The 17,377-nt window shown below is 41.1% G+C and overlaps 1 protein-coding gene across 6 annotated transcripts in view; it reads left to right on the plus strand.

Annotated features, from left to right (window-relative positions):
* Positions 1-17,377, plus strand: part of tasp1 (taspase, threonine aspartase, 1) — a 110,338-nt gene that overhangs the window by 55,830 nt on the left and 37,131 nt on the right. For 3 of the 6 annotated variants that reach the window (XM_068044320.1, XM_068044322.1, XM_068044321.1), the window contains exons 8-9: positions 12,659-12,778; positions 14,361-14,426. In XM_068044320.1, coding sequence (XP_067900421.1) covers positions 12,659-12,778; positions 14,361-14,426 — 186 coding nt within the window. Of the gene's footprint in view, positions 1-12,658; positions 12,779-14,360; positions 14,440-17,377 lie in introns of all 6 variants that reach the window. The other 3 variants (XM_068044318.1, XM_068044317.1, XM_068044319.1) reach the window with 1 other exon arrangement.

The following is a 17,377-nucleotide window of genomic DNA, read 5'->3' on the forward strand; positions in this document are numbered from 1 at the left end:
TATGAGGAGAGATTGGGTCAACGAGGCCTATATTCACTAGAGTTTAGAAGAATGAGAGGGGATTTCATAGAAACCTATAAAATTCTAACAGGACTAGACAGGCTAGATGCAGAGAGGATGTTCCTGATGGCGGGGGAGTCCAGAACCAGAGGTCACAGTCGCAGGATACGGAGTATGCCATTTAGAACCGGGATGAGGAGAAATTTCTTTACTCAGCGGGTGTTGAACCTCTGGAATTCTCTACCGCAGATGGCAGTGGAGGCTAAATCATTAAATATATTCAAGAAGGAGATAGATAGATTAATGCCAAAGGGATCAAGGGATATGGGGAGAAAGTGGGAACAGGGTACTGAAAAAGACAATCAACCATGATCTTTTTTGAAAATAGGAGCAGGGCCGAATGGCCTACTCCTGCTCCTATTTTCTATGTTTCATTCATGAACTGGCAAATACCACAAAAACAACTAATAATCTGGCTTAAAAATATTTGCTTCAACTTCATCTGATAGCTCCATAGCTTTTGGAACCACTGACCTTTTAAAACATTACATTTATATTCACAATTTGCAAAAAGCTCTCAAAAGTATAACCAAACTTAGCTATGAATAATTAGATTTTTGTCTTGGAAATTGCTGTAACATCTCTACTGCACTTAGACCTAATCCTTTCACTGGGGTGAAGTTCTGTTAGGTTATCATGTTAGGGTTTGGGCTTTTTTCCAATGCTTTTGACTAGTGCTCCTGGGAGAGATGAATTTTTCAAGTTTGACTGTGTTTCCTATGCACTGAAACCTACACCTTTGTATATATGTGGGGAGGATCATGTCGCAAAGAACTAGCCTTTATCATTGACCATGCCATGCCACGTTGGAAGCAGAAAGTTACTGATAGTAGAAATTCTTTGAGAATAATGGAAGTAGATTCAGTATGCGAGACATGAAAATGATCAGGCTTTTGGATGGAAGTCTTATGCAAAACTTTGCCACAGTGCTGTACATGGACAATGTGAATCATTTGTCAGCCCACTAAGTTTGAATGCCTGTTGCAGAAATGGAAGTGAAATGAAGATGTCGGGAAAAGTCTACATTATATATTCCAGACCAAAAGAACTCAAAACACCTGTCAGTCTATCAAGTTCAAAGACACATTGGTAGATGTTTGGATTGCATGTTAATGAGAATGTCAGCTGGTAACCAGAATTTGCTGATTGTTTAAACAATGTATATTTTGAACCTCTCGGAACAAAGCACCGTTGATAATTCAGCCATTTAGGGTATATTGCACGCATCTGTAAACTTGTACTTTGATATTTGCTAAAAATTGAAGCTATTCCAGTCTGTTTGTCATAGTTTGAAATCCACCCATTATCCTTCAAAGGACCCATAATTTAATTAGAAGCGAGAACCAAGCTCTTCACCCTGGCCAGCTACAGATCAAAGCACCTGCTTGGAACTTGCAGACAGCTAGGCTTTGGCTTCCATTTTGAAGTTTAATAAGGAAACACAGACTACATCCTAACCCTAGTTATTTCTGAAATACATATAACCTGTTGGTAGCATAATTCAGTTTACATTTCCAAACTTCAGAATTATACCAGCATCAGACTCATTTTTATCTGCCTCAACTGAGTTTGCAGGTCTGTTTAGTTCATAATATGACATGATTCTGGTAGGTGCCAAATATAACTATAGTGCACTGTTCTTTTGCTGGTAATATATCACTGTTGTCTTTGTAGCCAAATAAGGGGTCACTTGTGTCTGACGTGAAGAACTGTGTTTTGGAAATAGTTTTGAAATGGAGCACCTGCTCAATAAGACTCCAGTATCTGTGTGTGAAGAATATATTACTACCAGTGGGGAATCCAAGATTTGACTACTTGACTGCTTTTGAAGATCCTTTTTTAATATATATAAAAGTGTTTTAAGTTTTCTTGATGGACAATGGGTAATTTCACTGTGCTGTTTGCTGCAGAACCATATGAGTCAAAAAAGTTTTTCATTGAATGAAGGGTTGATTGATAACCAAACAGTATTAAAAAAAAAAACTGGTGAATTGTAGCATCCTTAAGCTAGGGAGTGGACAGATCAGCTAGTGTTGCTGCTCATAATTGCTGTCCAGTGGACTTTGCTGGCAATGTCTGTGTACAGTTGTTGGCTCAGACTTGGTTGTGTTGTCTCAGCTGTTGTTTCGCCGAATGCCATTTGTTATCCAAGATCATCCGTGCAGCAGCATGGCCAACATGACTCACTGCTTCCAGAATCAGGAGAGGCTTGGAGTAATTAAAACCACTTGGAAATTCACACTTAGCTTGTTCCCATCTGCTTTGTGAGACCTGTGTATGGAACTACTGGTTATGATCTTTTGAAATGGTCAAAAAAAAATTTCATACATAAAAGACAAGCTAAACTCCCATGGTGTTTATTGATGGGTGAATCACTACTCCAAGGGATGGACATCTCTGCTGAAATGTTCCACGAGACCTTCCCAGAAAGAGTGAATTAAGTGTTTTTGACTTTTTTTTATGTAAATAAATAATATAGTCCCTACCTACTGCAGCTAGATTAAGAAATTTGTTCCTTCAAAATGTACCCTTGTGTAATAAGTAAATCTCCACAGCTCTTTACTTGCCATCTTTCAGGTATGAATTTTTATAGTTGTCAAAAAAAAGATAAAAGTTACAAGCTTAAACCAATTTGGATCGTTTCCTTATTAGTACTTTGAGTTTCCAAAATCATCATTTTATTTCCAAACTTTTATTTAGAAAATCTCACCAAATGTTAATCATGATGCAACCTTTTTAGAAGGTTTCTATTTTAGTTTTTAAGCTCAAAACAATCATTATTCGCAAGCATAAATTTAAAAATATACAGCCACTGTAAACTTTTAAATGCATTACAAAATATAAAGTCCTGCTTCTCATCATCATCAATGGCACTGGCTTTCTCTTCAGCTATAATTATGGGACATAACTAGGGCTGGATTTTACCAGCCCCCTCCACCAACGTTGGGGATCATGGCCGTGGGGGGTGGTGGGGGCCGTAAAGTATCTCTAGGAAAGGCCCGCCACGAGCCTTGACACCGGGAAGGCCCCACCCTGTATTACCAGCGGCGGCGAGGCCTCATGGCGGCCTGTCCCGCGGCCACTTGACAACGGGGACCCAATAAAAATATATTAATATAAATTACGTAAATAATGACCTTGTAGCGATGGCTATCCCGCTCTGATATTCTGGCTGGCTGCCGGAACTTTTGCCCTTTCGGATCTCTGTTTGGAGATCCGAGGCGGAACACTGGTGGGGAGGGGGAGAGGAGTGAAGTTTTCAAGGCGGGTGGGTGGAGGGGCAGTGGCAAAAACTAATGCGATTGATGGAGGGGATGGTAGGAAGGGGTTGAAGGTTAAAGTATAGCAAGTGCAGGGGGCTAGGTTGGAATTGAGAGTTTACTTTTTCTGGGGGGGTGGTGGGGAGAGTACAAAAAAAAACTGATTAGACATTTGTTGGGTGGGAGAGGGGATTGGAACTGTGAATAAATGTTTAATTTTATTTTTTAAAAAGCTGTGACTTTAAAAATTTAAATGATGCAAAAGGGCCTGAAGCCCTTTAAAAATGGCATTTGCGCGGTGGTGCCCGTTGCCGGGGAAGGAGCATTTGCCCCCTCTGTCATCGGGGACAGGCGGTCTGCCCCCTCCATCAATGAGCTGCCACGCTAAATATCGCAGCGGCTCCACGGCGCACATCTCGCGCGTGCAATATCGGTGGCAAGCTGGAAAAAACAGCCCTTAGTGTATTACATAAACATGTTTGTTTTTGAAGTTCCCTCAGAAAAGATTGGAGAACTTATAATAAGAATATAATTTTTAGGCATAAACTATATCTATCAAATGGTTTCCCTGAAGTAGAGAGGATGGAGTTTACATACCATATGCCCTGAGATAGAAATTGTCCATTCACAGACTACCAGTTTTTTTTAAAAATCCAGAAGTTGTTGAGAAAGGTGCATGCAGTGGCTTGAGTTAAGTCTGCTGGCTTGAGTCTTTTCTGCTAATAATGACGGGTGTGGAAACTTGCATGAATTTGATGCAGGTTCCCAAACCCATCACTATTGCTGTAATGGAAAACATTATTGCTGGCATTTTAAAATCACAGTGCTATTATAAATAATTGTAATCACTTTTTGTAAATGTAGTTGTCAATGTCCTATGTCATCAACCTTATTTCCAGTGGTAAACACTCAGTTTCTGAGGAAAGCAAAATAGTGTGCAAATGCCATCTAAAAATATTTGCCATGATTTTGGCTTTTTTAATTGGTCATGTTGCCTGCTCATTTTTGTATTTTTTTTTAAACTTCATAACTAATCTGGTTTTATTTCCTAGATTGGTACATGTCCCACCAGTTACATTGTGGCTAGCTGTTGTTTTGTTAATGAGATCAGCTGAAAATATAACACCAACATTTCTGGAAATAGTTAATGGGACTAAATGTCCAGATCTCAAGTTTGACTCCTTTAAAATATGTCCAAATAAGTCTGTTCCTGAATCTAGATAATTTAAACTTGTTAGTTTTAAAAACATTTCATAGAATCATAAGTACAGAAGGATACCATTCAGCCCATCTTGACTGTATAGGCTCTTTGAAAGAACAGTTCAAAAGTCTCCCTCCCCCTGCTATTTCCCCATAGTCTTGCAGATTTCTTGGCATAGTGCATTACAGTTCAAATATGTTTGCCTGCATAACAGATGCTGCCCTTTGAATAAACAGCTTTGGAATGTTATGAAGTGCTATCTTTCTTTCTATGTTATGCCACGGGCTGGTGAGGCATGAGCTTGCTGTCATCACCTGCAGCATTTAGGAGCTGCCAATCTGAACTACACTTCTGTGTGTAAGTTCTGGGAGAGAAAACTGGTCGGCAGTGTTAGTGGCTACTCGGTAGCTGTTTCAAATGGTACAAATAGAAAATGGGGAAAAATGCTTTCAGTCCACTTTCTTGGCTGCATATGGTGTGTGTTGTGTTTGAAAGCAGAAAAAGTAATGGGGGAAACAGTGTCCTAAAAAAGGTAAAAGATAACACTTTTGAGACCTTAATTTATCCATTTATACATCTAGGATATTGCAGTCATCGAGTAGGGGTATCTAGGTACACTCAATTTCTTCATTTGATCAGGCATCTGCACTGAAACGCAGCAGAACACAAAATAATAGGGCAACTCCAAACCAAGCCCAGAAAAAATGTATAGGCTGAGAAGGAGTTTTGTATGTTGGAGGGCATGCTAATTTCCTGTTTTAATATCTTGTCTAATTGCAGTTGGTGTTCATTCATTTATGCAATCTCAACTTTTACATGGAGTATTATACAAAAAAAGTTACACTGGGGCGTAATTTTTTCCTTGGGTGTCCACCGACAGATAAGTCTGTGGCGATCTCGTCCCCGTCGGGCCTGGGGATCCAGTTCGGATTTTATGGTCCCCAAGCTCTTAGTTGGGCTTAGGCGGGACTTCCACCTCATCGAGGCAGGAAGTCTCGTCTAATGCATCTGCTGGCCAATCAGCGGGCTGGCAGCTCATTGCCCTAGTAGCTTCACCAGGAGTGGTGGCCACTGCTGGGACTGCAACCTAGCTTCCACAAGAAGAGGAAGGATGACCCCGAATCAAAGCTGAGTTGTTGGGGCCTCGCCGGGGGTGATTGGTCGGGCCCTGGCAAGGCAAGGGTGGGTCGATGGTGGGGGTGGTAGGTGCTGGACGTGGGGAGGTGGCCTTCCGTCGGGCACAGGGTGCCTGACCAGGAGACCCCCCCCCCCCCCCCCCCACTGGCCGTCAAAAAGACGCCTGCTTTTGTCAGGTGGCTTTTCTCAGGCCTGGGCTGTCCAACCAGCCAAGGGTAAAATCCCCGTGGCGGTGGGCAGAGGCCCTTAAGTGGCCATTAACTGGCCTTGATTGGCCGAGGTGGGTGGGCCGGTTTTCACTGCCATCGCTGCATGTAAAATGGGTCGGGAAGGGCCCCCCGAGCCTCCCAATCCATTTTACCCCCTGCCCCTGCCACCATCCTGCACTTCGGGGGTGGGGGGCGGGGGGGGGGGGGGGGTGGGTGGAATTCCAGCCTAGGAGTCATAGCCACCATGGAGTTTAGTAACAACAAAGTACTTGACATTCTGAGATATCGAGGCAAGGGAGTAATGTTTACTAAAAGCATGTATATGACTCCTAGGCCGGGATTTTGTTGTGGCACTTGTGAACAGCAGTGGGCCTTCCACAGGATCAAGGACCCCATATCTGGAAGTCCCGCCTTTGGAGAGCTGCCGGCCAATCAGAGACTGGCAGCTACAGTGCCACCATGGAGGTGGTGGCTGCTGCTGGAGGGGCACCTACTGTAAGCTGAGGAGCATTGCTGGACCTGGGCCACAGGTAGGTCAGGGTGGGAGGGGTGGGGGTGGCAGGGGAAGGGGGTGTCGGTAGCAATGGCAGTGGGTGACTCAGCGGGCCCCCTCTCACTTCCCGATGGCTGGTCCCTTATTCAGGCATTGTGTCTGTTAATGAGGGACCCTGGAGCCGAGAAGCAGGTCGCAGGGTTTTTTGTTCAGTGCTTCCTGTGCGGTGACAGGGCCACATGGCTAATTGCGCTGCAGTGGGAAGAGAGTCTTAATTGGGGGTTAATTGCCCAGTTAAAGGCCTCAATTGGCCGCGGGGCGGGAAGGCCGTTCATAGGCCTTCCTGCCTCGGACTAAATTTTGATGGAGGCGGGATGGTGGCGGGAATCCACCCACCCAGTCACCATCCCACCCAATTTTATGCTCTCCCTGCCTCCATACGCACCATGGGGGACAGCATAAAATTCCCCCCCAAATTGCTGTATTACAATTGATGTTTAGCTGGGTCCCTTTTTTATATTGTTGCTTAGTTGCATTTGTTGTGCAGAGTAAGACTCAATTTCCTTTGCTAGCTTCTCCTGGGCCAGGAATCAGAGTATAATGCTAAATTGATTGGTATCTGCATTAGCAAAGATGAATAATCTGACCATATGTCAATTAGGTGATTGTTACTTCGTGAAAAAATGCAAGCGAAAATTCAGGCTATGGTTTAATAGAACAAGTGAAATTCTGTTTTTTGCTGACGGAAAAGCTTTGAGATTTGAGTTCTGTCTTATCCAAATGTTGAGTAAGAGGTAGGCTGATATTGCACGCAGCTAACTGGCTACCTGTGTTGAGGTTAGAGGTACCACTGTAATTGTTTTGAGTGAACTGTATTTAAGCCCACAAGAACTGACGGGTACAAAAGATTCTGACATCTGACCAGAAACCACGCAGGATAACCTGATGAATGAAAAGTCACACTTAGTGGCCTTTTTCTCCCTTTTGCCCAGATGTTTTGGTTGCTTTTCTGAAAGCATTGCTGCTTTATTCTGGATGGAGAATTTGCCATATTATTAATTCATTTTTGAACCATATCAGTTCCTCTAAGATTTTTCAATCTTTTGTCTTTCTCAAATGCTTCTGAAACTTTTTGTTTTTACATTCATCCTCTGGATATGTATGTAGTTTGGAAGGCCAGTATTTATTGCCCATCCCTAATTGCCCTGTAGAAGGTGATTGTCGGCCACCTTCTTGGATCTTTGCAGTCCATGTGATGAAGGTACTCCCACAGTGCTGTTACATAGCAAGTTCTAGGATTTTGACTCGGCAACAATGAAAGAGCAGTGATATATGCCCAAGTCAGGCTGGTGTCTGATTTGGAGAGGAACCTGGAGGTGATGGTATTCCCGTGCAACTGCAGCCTTTGCCTTTCTAAGTGGTGGAGGTCACTGGTTTTGGAGATACAGCCGAAGAAGTCCTAGCAAGGTACTGCAGAACATCCTAAAGGTAGTACACACAATGGCCATGGTATGCTAGTGATGAAAGGATTAGATGTTTCAGCATTGGATGAGGTGGCAATCAAGCAATGCTTTAGAATGGTAATAAGGAACTATGAGTATCAGAATCATATTTCACCCTATATCTTCTTCCCTTAAAAGCGAATTTCAAGTTCAGTTGTATACTAACTGTTGGAATGTGTGTTTTCTGTAGTAACTGAAGGCTTCCAATGGGTCATAGTTTTACACTAATATTTTGGTCAAAAATGTCAAAGGAAATAACAAAAAAGGGAGACTGCAATTGGTTGAAGACCTAGTGCATACTGGCTAAAGTGGAAATGCCTTTCAGGTCCAAGAAGGGTACATAGTTGGTAACCAGATCTGTGTCAATCTACTTTTATGAGGGAAAACTTGTGAAGTGTGGGATTTGATGTTTTGGTTTTGATTTAACAGTAAAATAAATCTCCTTCAGAATTGAGGTTTATCCTGGTATTGTTTGCTTCCTTTGGCTCGACTCCACTGGGCACATACTTGCAGTAATTCAAGCCTCTTGAAGAAGCGGCATGATCGCTGTTTGGTCTGAGGTACTTGCATAGGGATAACGGAATGGTAAGAGGAGAAAAATTGAGTGACTTTTTTACATAACTGATCTCTATTGCTGACCATTGCTTAATATATCTATCTCCATCTTGTGACTTTAATGCACTTTATAAAGCAAAGGTGCAGGAGGTTACTACTAAGTATCCTTAGCTACTGGTTGTTCATTGCCAGACACTGGACTTCTGATAATTAAGCTTATTTGAAATAGGGAACCAAAACACATACATTTTGGACAAAGACAGCATTTATACGTTTTCAGTGAATATTGCAAGAAGAGGTTACATTTGTGCAAGAATTTTTATAGTACTAGCTGATTGCACTAGGGTTCTCCTGTGATTGATTCAAAATCTCATCTGGTTGAACTTAAGGTGATACTTCGCTTCCTACTGAACTGAATGGAGGCAGAGGTTTTTTTCGGTGTAAATTTTTGGGCACATGACCTGATGCTAGTTCTTGTCTTGCCATAAATGCTATTCCCTACTACTGCTCTCAGAAGGAGGAACTTGGTTGGTGGATTTTAAGGATATTAGTGGCTTTTAGTAAGTCATTGGGTCTAACTGCCAGTGCAACATGGGTTTCTGCTCTCCTTCGAATCCTGAGGTTTTCTCCCCCTCTCGTAGAGATAACTGAAAGGATGTGTACATTATAATCTTCCAGAAGTGTAGATGTATTTAAGTTGAGCCTTTGCAGAACATAGCGAATTTTCCTGCTGAACTCCTTTTATTTGTTTTCTTGCTAATTTTCTTCCCTCCCTGATTCCGCAATGGAGAGCTGTTCGCTGCAGCAAAATGATTGTCTTCCATCTTTATAAAAGATCCAATTTTTGCATGAATCTGAGAAGCAATTGAAAACTATGACCCTATCACTTTATTATAATTATGAGGCTGACATTTCTCATAAATGCTTGGTGGCTACTAACACCTGTGTGCTTCCTTTCATTTATTATTGAGGTGTTCTGGAGTTTTCTCAGATTTGCAGCTGTCTGCCTTTTCAAAGCAGTAGCAAAATACAAAATGGTAGTGCAAGCAGATTGTTTGTAGTCTGCTTGGTATGTTAACATACATATGGGTGGTACAGTGGCGCAGTGGTTAGCACTACAGCCTCACAGCTCCAGCGACCCGGGTTCGGTTCTGGGTACTGCCTGTGCGGAGTTTGCAAGTTCTCCCTGTGACTGCGTGGGTTTCCGCCGGGTGCTCCGGTTTCCTCCCACATGCCAAAGACTTGCAGGTTGATGGGTAAATTGGCCATTGTAAATTGCCCCTAGTGTAGGTAGGTGGTAGGAAAATTGAGGGAAAGTGGGGATATGGTAGGGAATATGGGATTAATGTAGGATTAGTATAAGTGGGTGGTTGTTGGTCAGCACAGACTTGGTGGGCTGAAGGGCCTGTTTCAGTGCTCTATCTCTCTGACTCTCCCTATGACTAAGAAGTTGAATGAGTTGATAAAACATTTCCTAATGTAATTGGTGCACCTTTGAATGCAGTGCTCTTCATGATCATCCAGTAGGCAGGACAGGTGTCTGCTATTGCTATTCTTTTACTAGCCAGTAGATGGGGATATTTGAGTGAGTGGTACAATTGATATATTAATACTTGCATTTGATTTAGAATAGTTTTTCCCTCCAAGCAATTTTCAGAAATACCTTGTGCTAATTCTACACACTTGGGTGAAAAATTAATTTTGGCTGGGTTTTGTGTGGATGGAGAAAGAAAGGAAGGTTTTGTTTTGAGAAAGACCCATTACTTGTATTGTGTGGTGTAGTGATTTAATTCACCACCTTACTGTGCCACACAAGTATTTGAGTTCCCGTTGAGGTTTTCTCTCAATTTATCAGGCGTTCTTTTTGCATTCATCGTTATTCCGGTAGATTAACATCTACAGTATTTTTGTTCATTGGTCAGCTCCTATTTGTACAGTAAGCATTTTGCATGATTATACTGATGGCATTTAAATCATTGCATGAGTCAAAGCCACCCAGAATTCTGTTTTCAAATTTGTGGAAAGGCTGTTCCAGTGACTAGGTAATTTGACAAGATTCAATCCATTTTGGGGAAAAAAAACTGGGAAGTGAACTGACCAAGAATCAAATTGTATTGCCTCCCGTTAATGGAATGGAGATTGAAAAGTAAAATGGTTTTCAGTTCACTTTAAAAAATGTAACTGTTGTTGATCCTGTAAAGGTATTTTTATCTCAAGGCAACTGGAAAACAAAAGGGGAAATTATGTAAATAGACGAAGATCTAGTTAGACCACATTTAGAGTAACGCCACTATTGTAAGAACATAGCAACAGAAGTAGGTCATTCAACTCCTCAAGCCTATTTTGCCATTCAGTTAGACCATGGCTGATCTGTATCTTCAATTCATACACCCGCCTTGACTCGGTAACCTTTAATATCCTTACTTAACAAAAATCTATCAATCTTTTTTTTTCAATTGACAGCTTTTGAGGGAAGTGAATTCCAGATTTCCACTACCCTTTGTGGAGAAGTGCTTCCTGACATCACCCCTCAACGGCTTAGATCTGATTTTAAGTTCATGCCCCCCTTGTTCAGGACTTCCCAGAGGAAATAATTTTCCTCTGTATAACCTATCAACTCCTTTTAGTCATTTTTAAATATCTCAGTTAGATCCCCCATTAATCTTTATACTTTGAGGGAATACAACCTAGTCTATTTAACCTGTTTCTTATTTAACCCTTTTAGCTCCAGTATCATTCTGGTGAATCTGCACTGCATCTCCCCAAGGCCAATATATCCTTTTCTGCGGTGCCTAACCGGATCTTTGTCTATTTACATAATTTTTCCTATTGTTTTCCAGTCCTTTTGAGATAAAGGCCAGTGAGGCTAGTCTCCGATCTCATTTACTTTGTAGCTTCCCATTTAATTTTATGATTGCAGCTCTATACTCCTATTTTTGCCCAGAAATTATACAATGTATACAGCAGAGATGGTGGCGTAGTGGTAATGTAACTGGACTAGTAATCTAGAGCCCAGGCTACTGCTCTGGGGACATGGGTTCAAAACCCACCACAACAGATGGTGAAATTTGAATTCCGTTAATAAATCTGGAATTAAAAATCTAGTCTAATGATGACCATGAAACCATTGTCGATTTGTTGTAAAAACCCATCTGGTTCACTAATGTCCTTTAGGGAAGGAAATCTGCCATCCTTACCTGGTCTGGCCTACATGTTTCAAGGGCAATTAGGGATGGGCAATAAATGCTGGCCTAGCCAGAGACGTCCACACCCCACAAACGAAAAAAAAAGTACATCAAGATGTGTATTGCTGAATCAACCACTGCTATAGTAGTAATGCAATTCAAATATATTACTTATTTGGAATGCACAGGGAAAGATTCAGTATTGGAGATTTTAAGACATCCGAGACTTTGCAGATGGCATACCCTTGTTTATTTTTGCAACTTGTTCTAAAGTTCCTAAATTATTACAAGTGGTAACTTTGACTTCAAAACAATAATGAACAGAAATTTGGACTATGTTCCTGATATCCACAATTGCATATTTAGTGCACTTGAAGCAATAACGTGAAATCAGGATAGAAATATTACTACTAATCCCAATGGAAAAGTCTCCATTTCCCAGCAGTGATATCCCTCACTTGAATTATAAAAATTCATTCCCCTCCTCCAAAATAACAGATTTAATGTCCTTGAACTGTATACAGTAAATTCTAAATTCTTTGACCACTTGGCTCAGTGGTTGCACTTACTTTTATGTCATAAGATGGCAGTACAAGCTCCACTCCAGCAAATTTAGACTGGCACTTCAGTGCAGTATTGAAGGAGTGCTGCACTGATGGGAGGTGCCGTCTTTCAGCCGGCACGCTAAAATGAGACCCCATCTTCCTGCTCGGGGATGTAAAATATCCTGTGGTACTATTCAAAGAAAAGTAGAGTAGTCCTGGTATCCTGGCTTGCATCTATCCTTCACCCAACAGTACTAAAATAAATTATCTGATTATTTATCACATTGCTGTTCATTGTTTCTGGCTGTGTAAAAATTGGCTTCTGCTTTTGCCTACATTACAGCACTGGCACACTTCAAAAGTAATTGACTGAGAGGCATTTGTGGGGCTTGAGGATGTTACTGAAAGACTTTATAAATTTAAGTTTTTTTTCTTATTTGGGGTTTATAACATGTTTTGTCTTTTTGAGATTCTGAATAAATACTTACTCTGGTCTTGTTTCTTTTTTTAGACTAATGTCACAGCTTCACTTGATACTGTTGGGGCAGTAGTTGTGGACCATGAAGGAAATGTAGCTGCTGCTGTTTCCAGTGGAGGCTTAGCAATGAAGTATCCTGGGAGAGTTGGCCAAGTAAATATGCTTGTTTCATTTGTAAAATATTTGTATTAACATGCTAAATATACACTTTCCTCTGGTCTCAGTCAAGAAATAAAATCACTGTATTGCTATTGGTATTCAACAATAAAGCAAATGCACATCACTGACATCTATCATATTGTCTTGTTGAAATATATATTGGACGACTAATATTTTTTTGGTATCTTGATTGTAATGGTAATCCTTGGTGCTTATTAGCCCATTTTTGTTCCTTTAAGTGGCTTGTGTTGAATTTAGAAGAAATGTTGCCATAAAGCAGTGAGATTTCTGTACCATATTTATGGTATGACAACAAATGTGTTCTTAAAAATATAGTTCAGCCATTCTTTAAAGGAAGCACATTCTATCTAGACAAAGAATACTACAGATAAGTTGTCTGTAATCAGCTCTTGGAAGCCTTTGAACTCGAGCTAATCCAATTATTGCATCTTTGAAGGGCAGTGGTTATTTTATGTCTAAACTCTAGTTTATGCCTTTTTTAAAAACCAATAATGAGACACTGAGTTGCCAGCTTTATGCCCAGGACCTATGCCAAGCAGACAAAGTTACGATTTCAGTTGTTGCCAGGTAACTAAAGGAAACAGACTATCACATGGCAGGGGGCTACAGTTCACCTGTTACCTAAGCAAAAATTAAAAATGGTTAACATTGCCTGACTTATTGCGAAGGAACATTTGATCACCAAGTGGACATCTTTTAAAATTAACATGGACAGGTATGTAATTAGAAGAACATGTCCCCAGTTCCTCATTGCCTCTTATTTCAACCACATAAGGGAACATGGGGGTTATTTGCAAGCTCACCTTCGACATAGCATCCATCAGAGATTCAGTCAGAAGCTACTGAAAAGAATTCTAAGGATTCAAGGCTTTCTTGTCTTGAAACTGTGTAATTGTGCAAGTCTAATTATACTTAGTAATTGGCTGTGCTTTACTGCTTCTGTCTATTATCTTGCTAATAAAGCTATCCATTGAAGCCTGAGTGGAAAGTTCTGAAAGCTATATGTATTTAGTGCTTTTTGGAGTAGACAGGAGAAAGTTGGTGGGTATTTCACAGGGTCTCAAGCAGTTATTTAGGGTTTATTGTCGTCCACATGGCATGCTGTCTCATTCTTGGCATGGATAAGAGTGCAGGTCTTGGTTTGTGGGAGACTTGATCTTCTTATAGAAACTGCTTTCTTGCTATGTTGGAAGAAAATCCAAACCCCAAACCATAACATTGTTGCTTGTGCAGTAATGAAATGCAAAAATACTAACATTTCAAACCCTACCTCCATTTGGAGGAAATAAGCAACCTGTAAGGTCTTTCGGCAATATCCTGAAGAACAAAAAAACAAAAATCAAAAGAATGAGTAAGAACACAGTAGAACATGACATCTAAATGCTTGTCTTTATCACTGCTAAAGCTTTAGGTACATTGTGAAAATAATTAAAAGGTAGATCTTAATTATATCCTGAATGTTTATAAAGAAAATGAATATTTCTGGCACAGTTTCTCTTTCTGTTGAAGTTCAGTGAGACAAGTTTTCAACACTGTTGACTGCATTTGTTTTCAGGCTGCTGTGTATGGCTGTGGTTGCTGGGCAGAAAATACAGGTGGCCATAACATGTATTCTACAGCTGTGAGTACATCAGGTATTTACTGCATGTGATGACATTTTCCCTTTTTAACTATTTTTAAAAATTAATATATGCTCCTCCAAGTAAATAATGAAAAGTGATAGAATGCTAGTGGGTTTTTTTTTTAACCTCATTTCACCCACTATCTAAATCAACACTAACTTGTCCTTCTGTAATGCCTTTACTGTCATGAAAATGCTTCAGAAGTTGGGAGTTGGACCCATGCAGGGGAAGAAAGGGTTGTCAGAGGGGGTTGTCAGAGGCAGTAAAAGGTAGACTTTAAGAAGGTTTTGCAAGGTAGGGAGAGTAGTTGCCATTGAATGTGTTTAGGAAAATTTCAACATGTAAGCATGAGGAGGCTGATTTACAAATAATGGAATGCGTGAGAAAGGGACATGCTCAGTTGATTAGAATTGGCAAAGCAATTTGTGAGCCAGAGGAGTAGGGCTGAAAAAAGTTGCAGGTGGATTTATCAATGGAGACAAATTTTTTGCTAACTGACATTGGATATCAGCAAGGCCAAGGGTGATAGTTGAATGGATGTGTACAGTGGAGTACTGGAGGAAGTGGAGCTTGGCTGGCTGGTGAAAAACACAAGTCTAGAGGTTATTAAGATGTGGATGCGGTTTTCAGCCATTGGGAGCAAGGTAGTGATTGAGCTGGGCTTTATTTGCAATTGTAACATTTTGATTGCACTGAATCCCTGGGAAGCCTATCCCACATATTCATCATCCTCTACAAAAATAAATTCTACCTTAGCTGCACATTCACTTACTTTTTGGCGTAAACTTGAATTCATGTTCTCCTAACTTGGAGCTTGAATTAATATAGAGCCCACCAACAACAATAATCACTTGTATTTATATAGCGACTTTAACATAGTAAAATGCCCCAAGGCACTTCTCATGAGTGTAATCAAACAAAATGTTACACTGAGCTACATGAGATATTAGGGCAGAATTTGTCAAAGAAGTAGGTTTTAAGGAATGTCTTAAAGGAGGGAAAAGAGGCAGACTGGTTTAGGGAGGGAATTCCAGAGCTTAGGGCCTTGGAGCTGAAGGCATGGCCAACAATGGTGGAATGATTAGAATCAGGAATGCTCGAGGCTAGAATTGGAGGAACGCAGATATCGGAGGGTTGTAGGGCTGGAGGAGATTAGAGATGGGGAGGGGTGAGGCCATGGAGAACTTTGAAAATGAGCATGTTAAGAGAGGTGTTGCTTAACCAGAAGCCAATGTACAGCACAGGGGTGATGGATGAATGGGACGTGGTACAAGTAAGGACACAGGCAGCATAGCTTTGGTTGACCCCATGTCTACAGAGGGTAGAAAGTAGGCTGCTGGCCAGGAGTATGTTGGATTACTCAAGTCTGGAGGTGAGAAAGGTATGGACGAGGGTTACGGCAGCAGATGAGCTGAGTCAGGTGATGTTACGGAGGTGAAAATTGGTGGTCTTGGTGATTAGTGTGGATATGCAGTCAGAAGCTCATCAGAAGGTCTGGGTCTGCCTCAGATAGTTGCCAGGCAGAGGATTAGAGTTGGTGGCTGGGAGTGGAGTTTGTGACAGGACTGAAAACGATGGCTTTCATTTTTCCAGTGTTTAGTTGGAGAAAATTTCTGCTCATCCAGTACTGGATGTCAGGTGAGCAGTCTGACATTTTAGGGAAGATAGCGGCATCGAGAGCGGTGATAGTGGATATTGTCAGCATATATGTGGAAAATGACGCTGTGTTTTTGGGTGATGTCGCTGAAAGGCAGAATTTAAGTGAGAAATAGGAAATCAAGGATAGCTCCATGGGGGACACCAGGAGTAACAGTGCGGGAGCAGGAAGAGAAGCCATTGCAGCTGGCTCTCTGGCTGCAACTAGATAGATAAGAGTACAGCCCCACACAGTTGGACGATCGTGGCGAAGCATTGGAGGAGGATGGTGTAGTCACCCATTTTGAAGGATGCAGACAGAGTGAAAAGGATGAGGATGGGTAGATTACCGTTGTCACAGTCCTCACTTAAGCCACCCGTTTTAAATTGGGCAGGCAGAGCAAACAGTTTTCATTGCCAATTTAAAAAGTCTCTGCAGGCTAAGGTACAATTACCTATTATACTTGATCACTGCTAAATGGTGTCAGCTACTACTGAAGACATTTGGAAAAAATTGTGAACACACTGAATAACACATGCGTGAACAAGGGCAGCTTCCAAACCTCAGTTCCATTTTTTTTAAAGTTAGTTGCTAATGGAGGATTTCGCATGTCAGGGTGATTATTTGAAAACCGCGTCACTTTTGGCATTTCTCGATATAAATAATTCCACATCGATAACTTTGGTGCCAGTGTGCTATTAATGTTACTCCTTCAGTTCCCCTCACAAATAATGTATTTTCACATAAACCATATAGTGGGCAAATCGCATTGGTACCAATACAAGTGCTCTAAGTGGTTGGGACTGAACATCACTCCAGTTTATTTGTTCCTTTTATCTTCTCAATAAGGCTCCGTCTGAGCTGATTTTCTTTTTCCAATGTAAACTAGCGCTTGCATCTTTCCTTGTAGCACAGTTGCTTCTTGTGCGATTTAGTTCCTTTCTTTTTACTCCCTTCCAAGGCCATAATGTCCCACTTGTATAATTGGGATGTATTGTACACAAATCTTAAGTGCACAGTAAACCAGTGACCTGCATTTAAGTGTTGCTTTTTGGTACTTGTCCTCTATTCTTACCAAGATCCTTGTTTCAAATTTTGGTTCTGCCTTGCATATAGTCTTGGTGTTTCTGGAATTATTTTTCTTTGTAGACAACTTCTAACTATAAAAACAGACCAGCTCTAGACCCCAGGCTTATGCCGCAAACACTGTTTAAAAATTAAAAACAAGGCTAACTGCCCAACTGTCTCCTCTTTACCCTTTTCGCTGAGTATTCACAGGAGGTGGAAGCATGGATCTTTTGACTCCTTCCCCTT

The sequence above is a fragment of the Heterodontus francisci genome, chromosome 13 (genome assembly GCF_036365525.1).
Source record: "Heterodontus francisci isolate sHetFra1 chromosome 13, sHetFra1.hap1, whole genome shotgun sequence".
NCBI classification, from domain to species: domain Eukaryota; kingdom Metazoa; phylum Chordata; class Chondrichthyes; order Heterodontiformes; family Heterodontidae; genus Heterodontus; species Heterodontus francisci.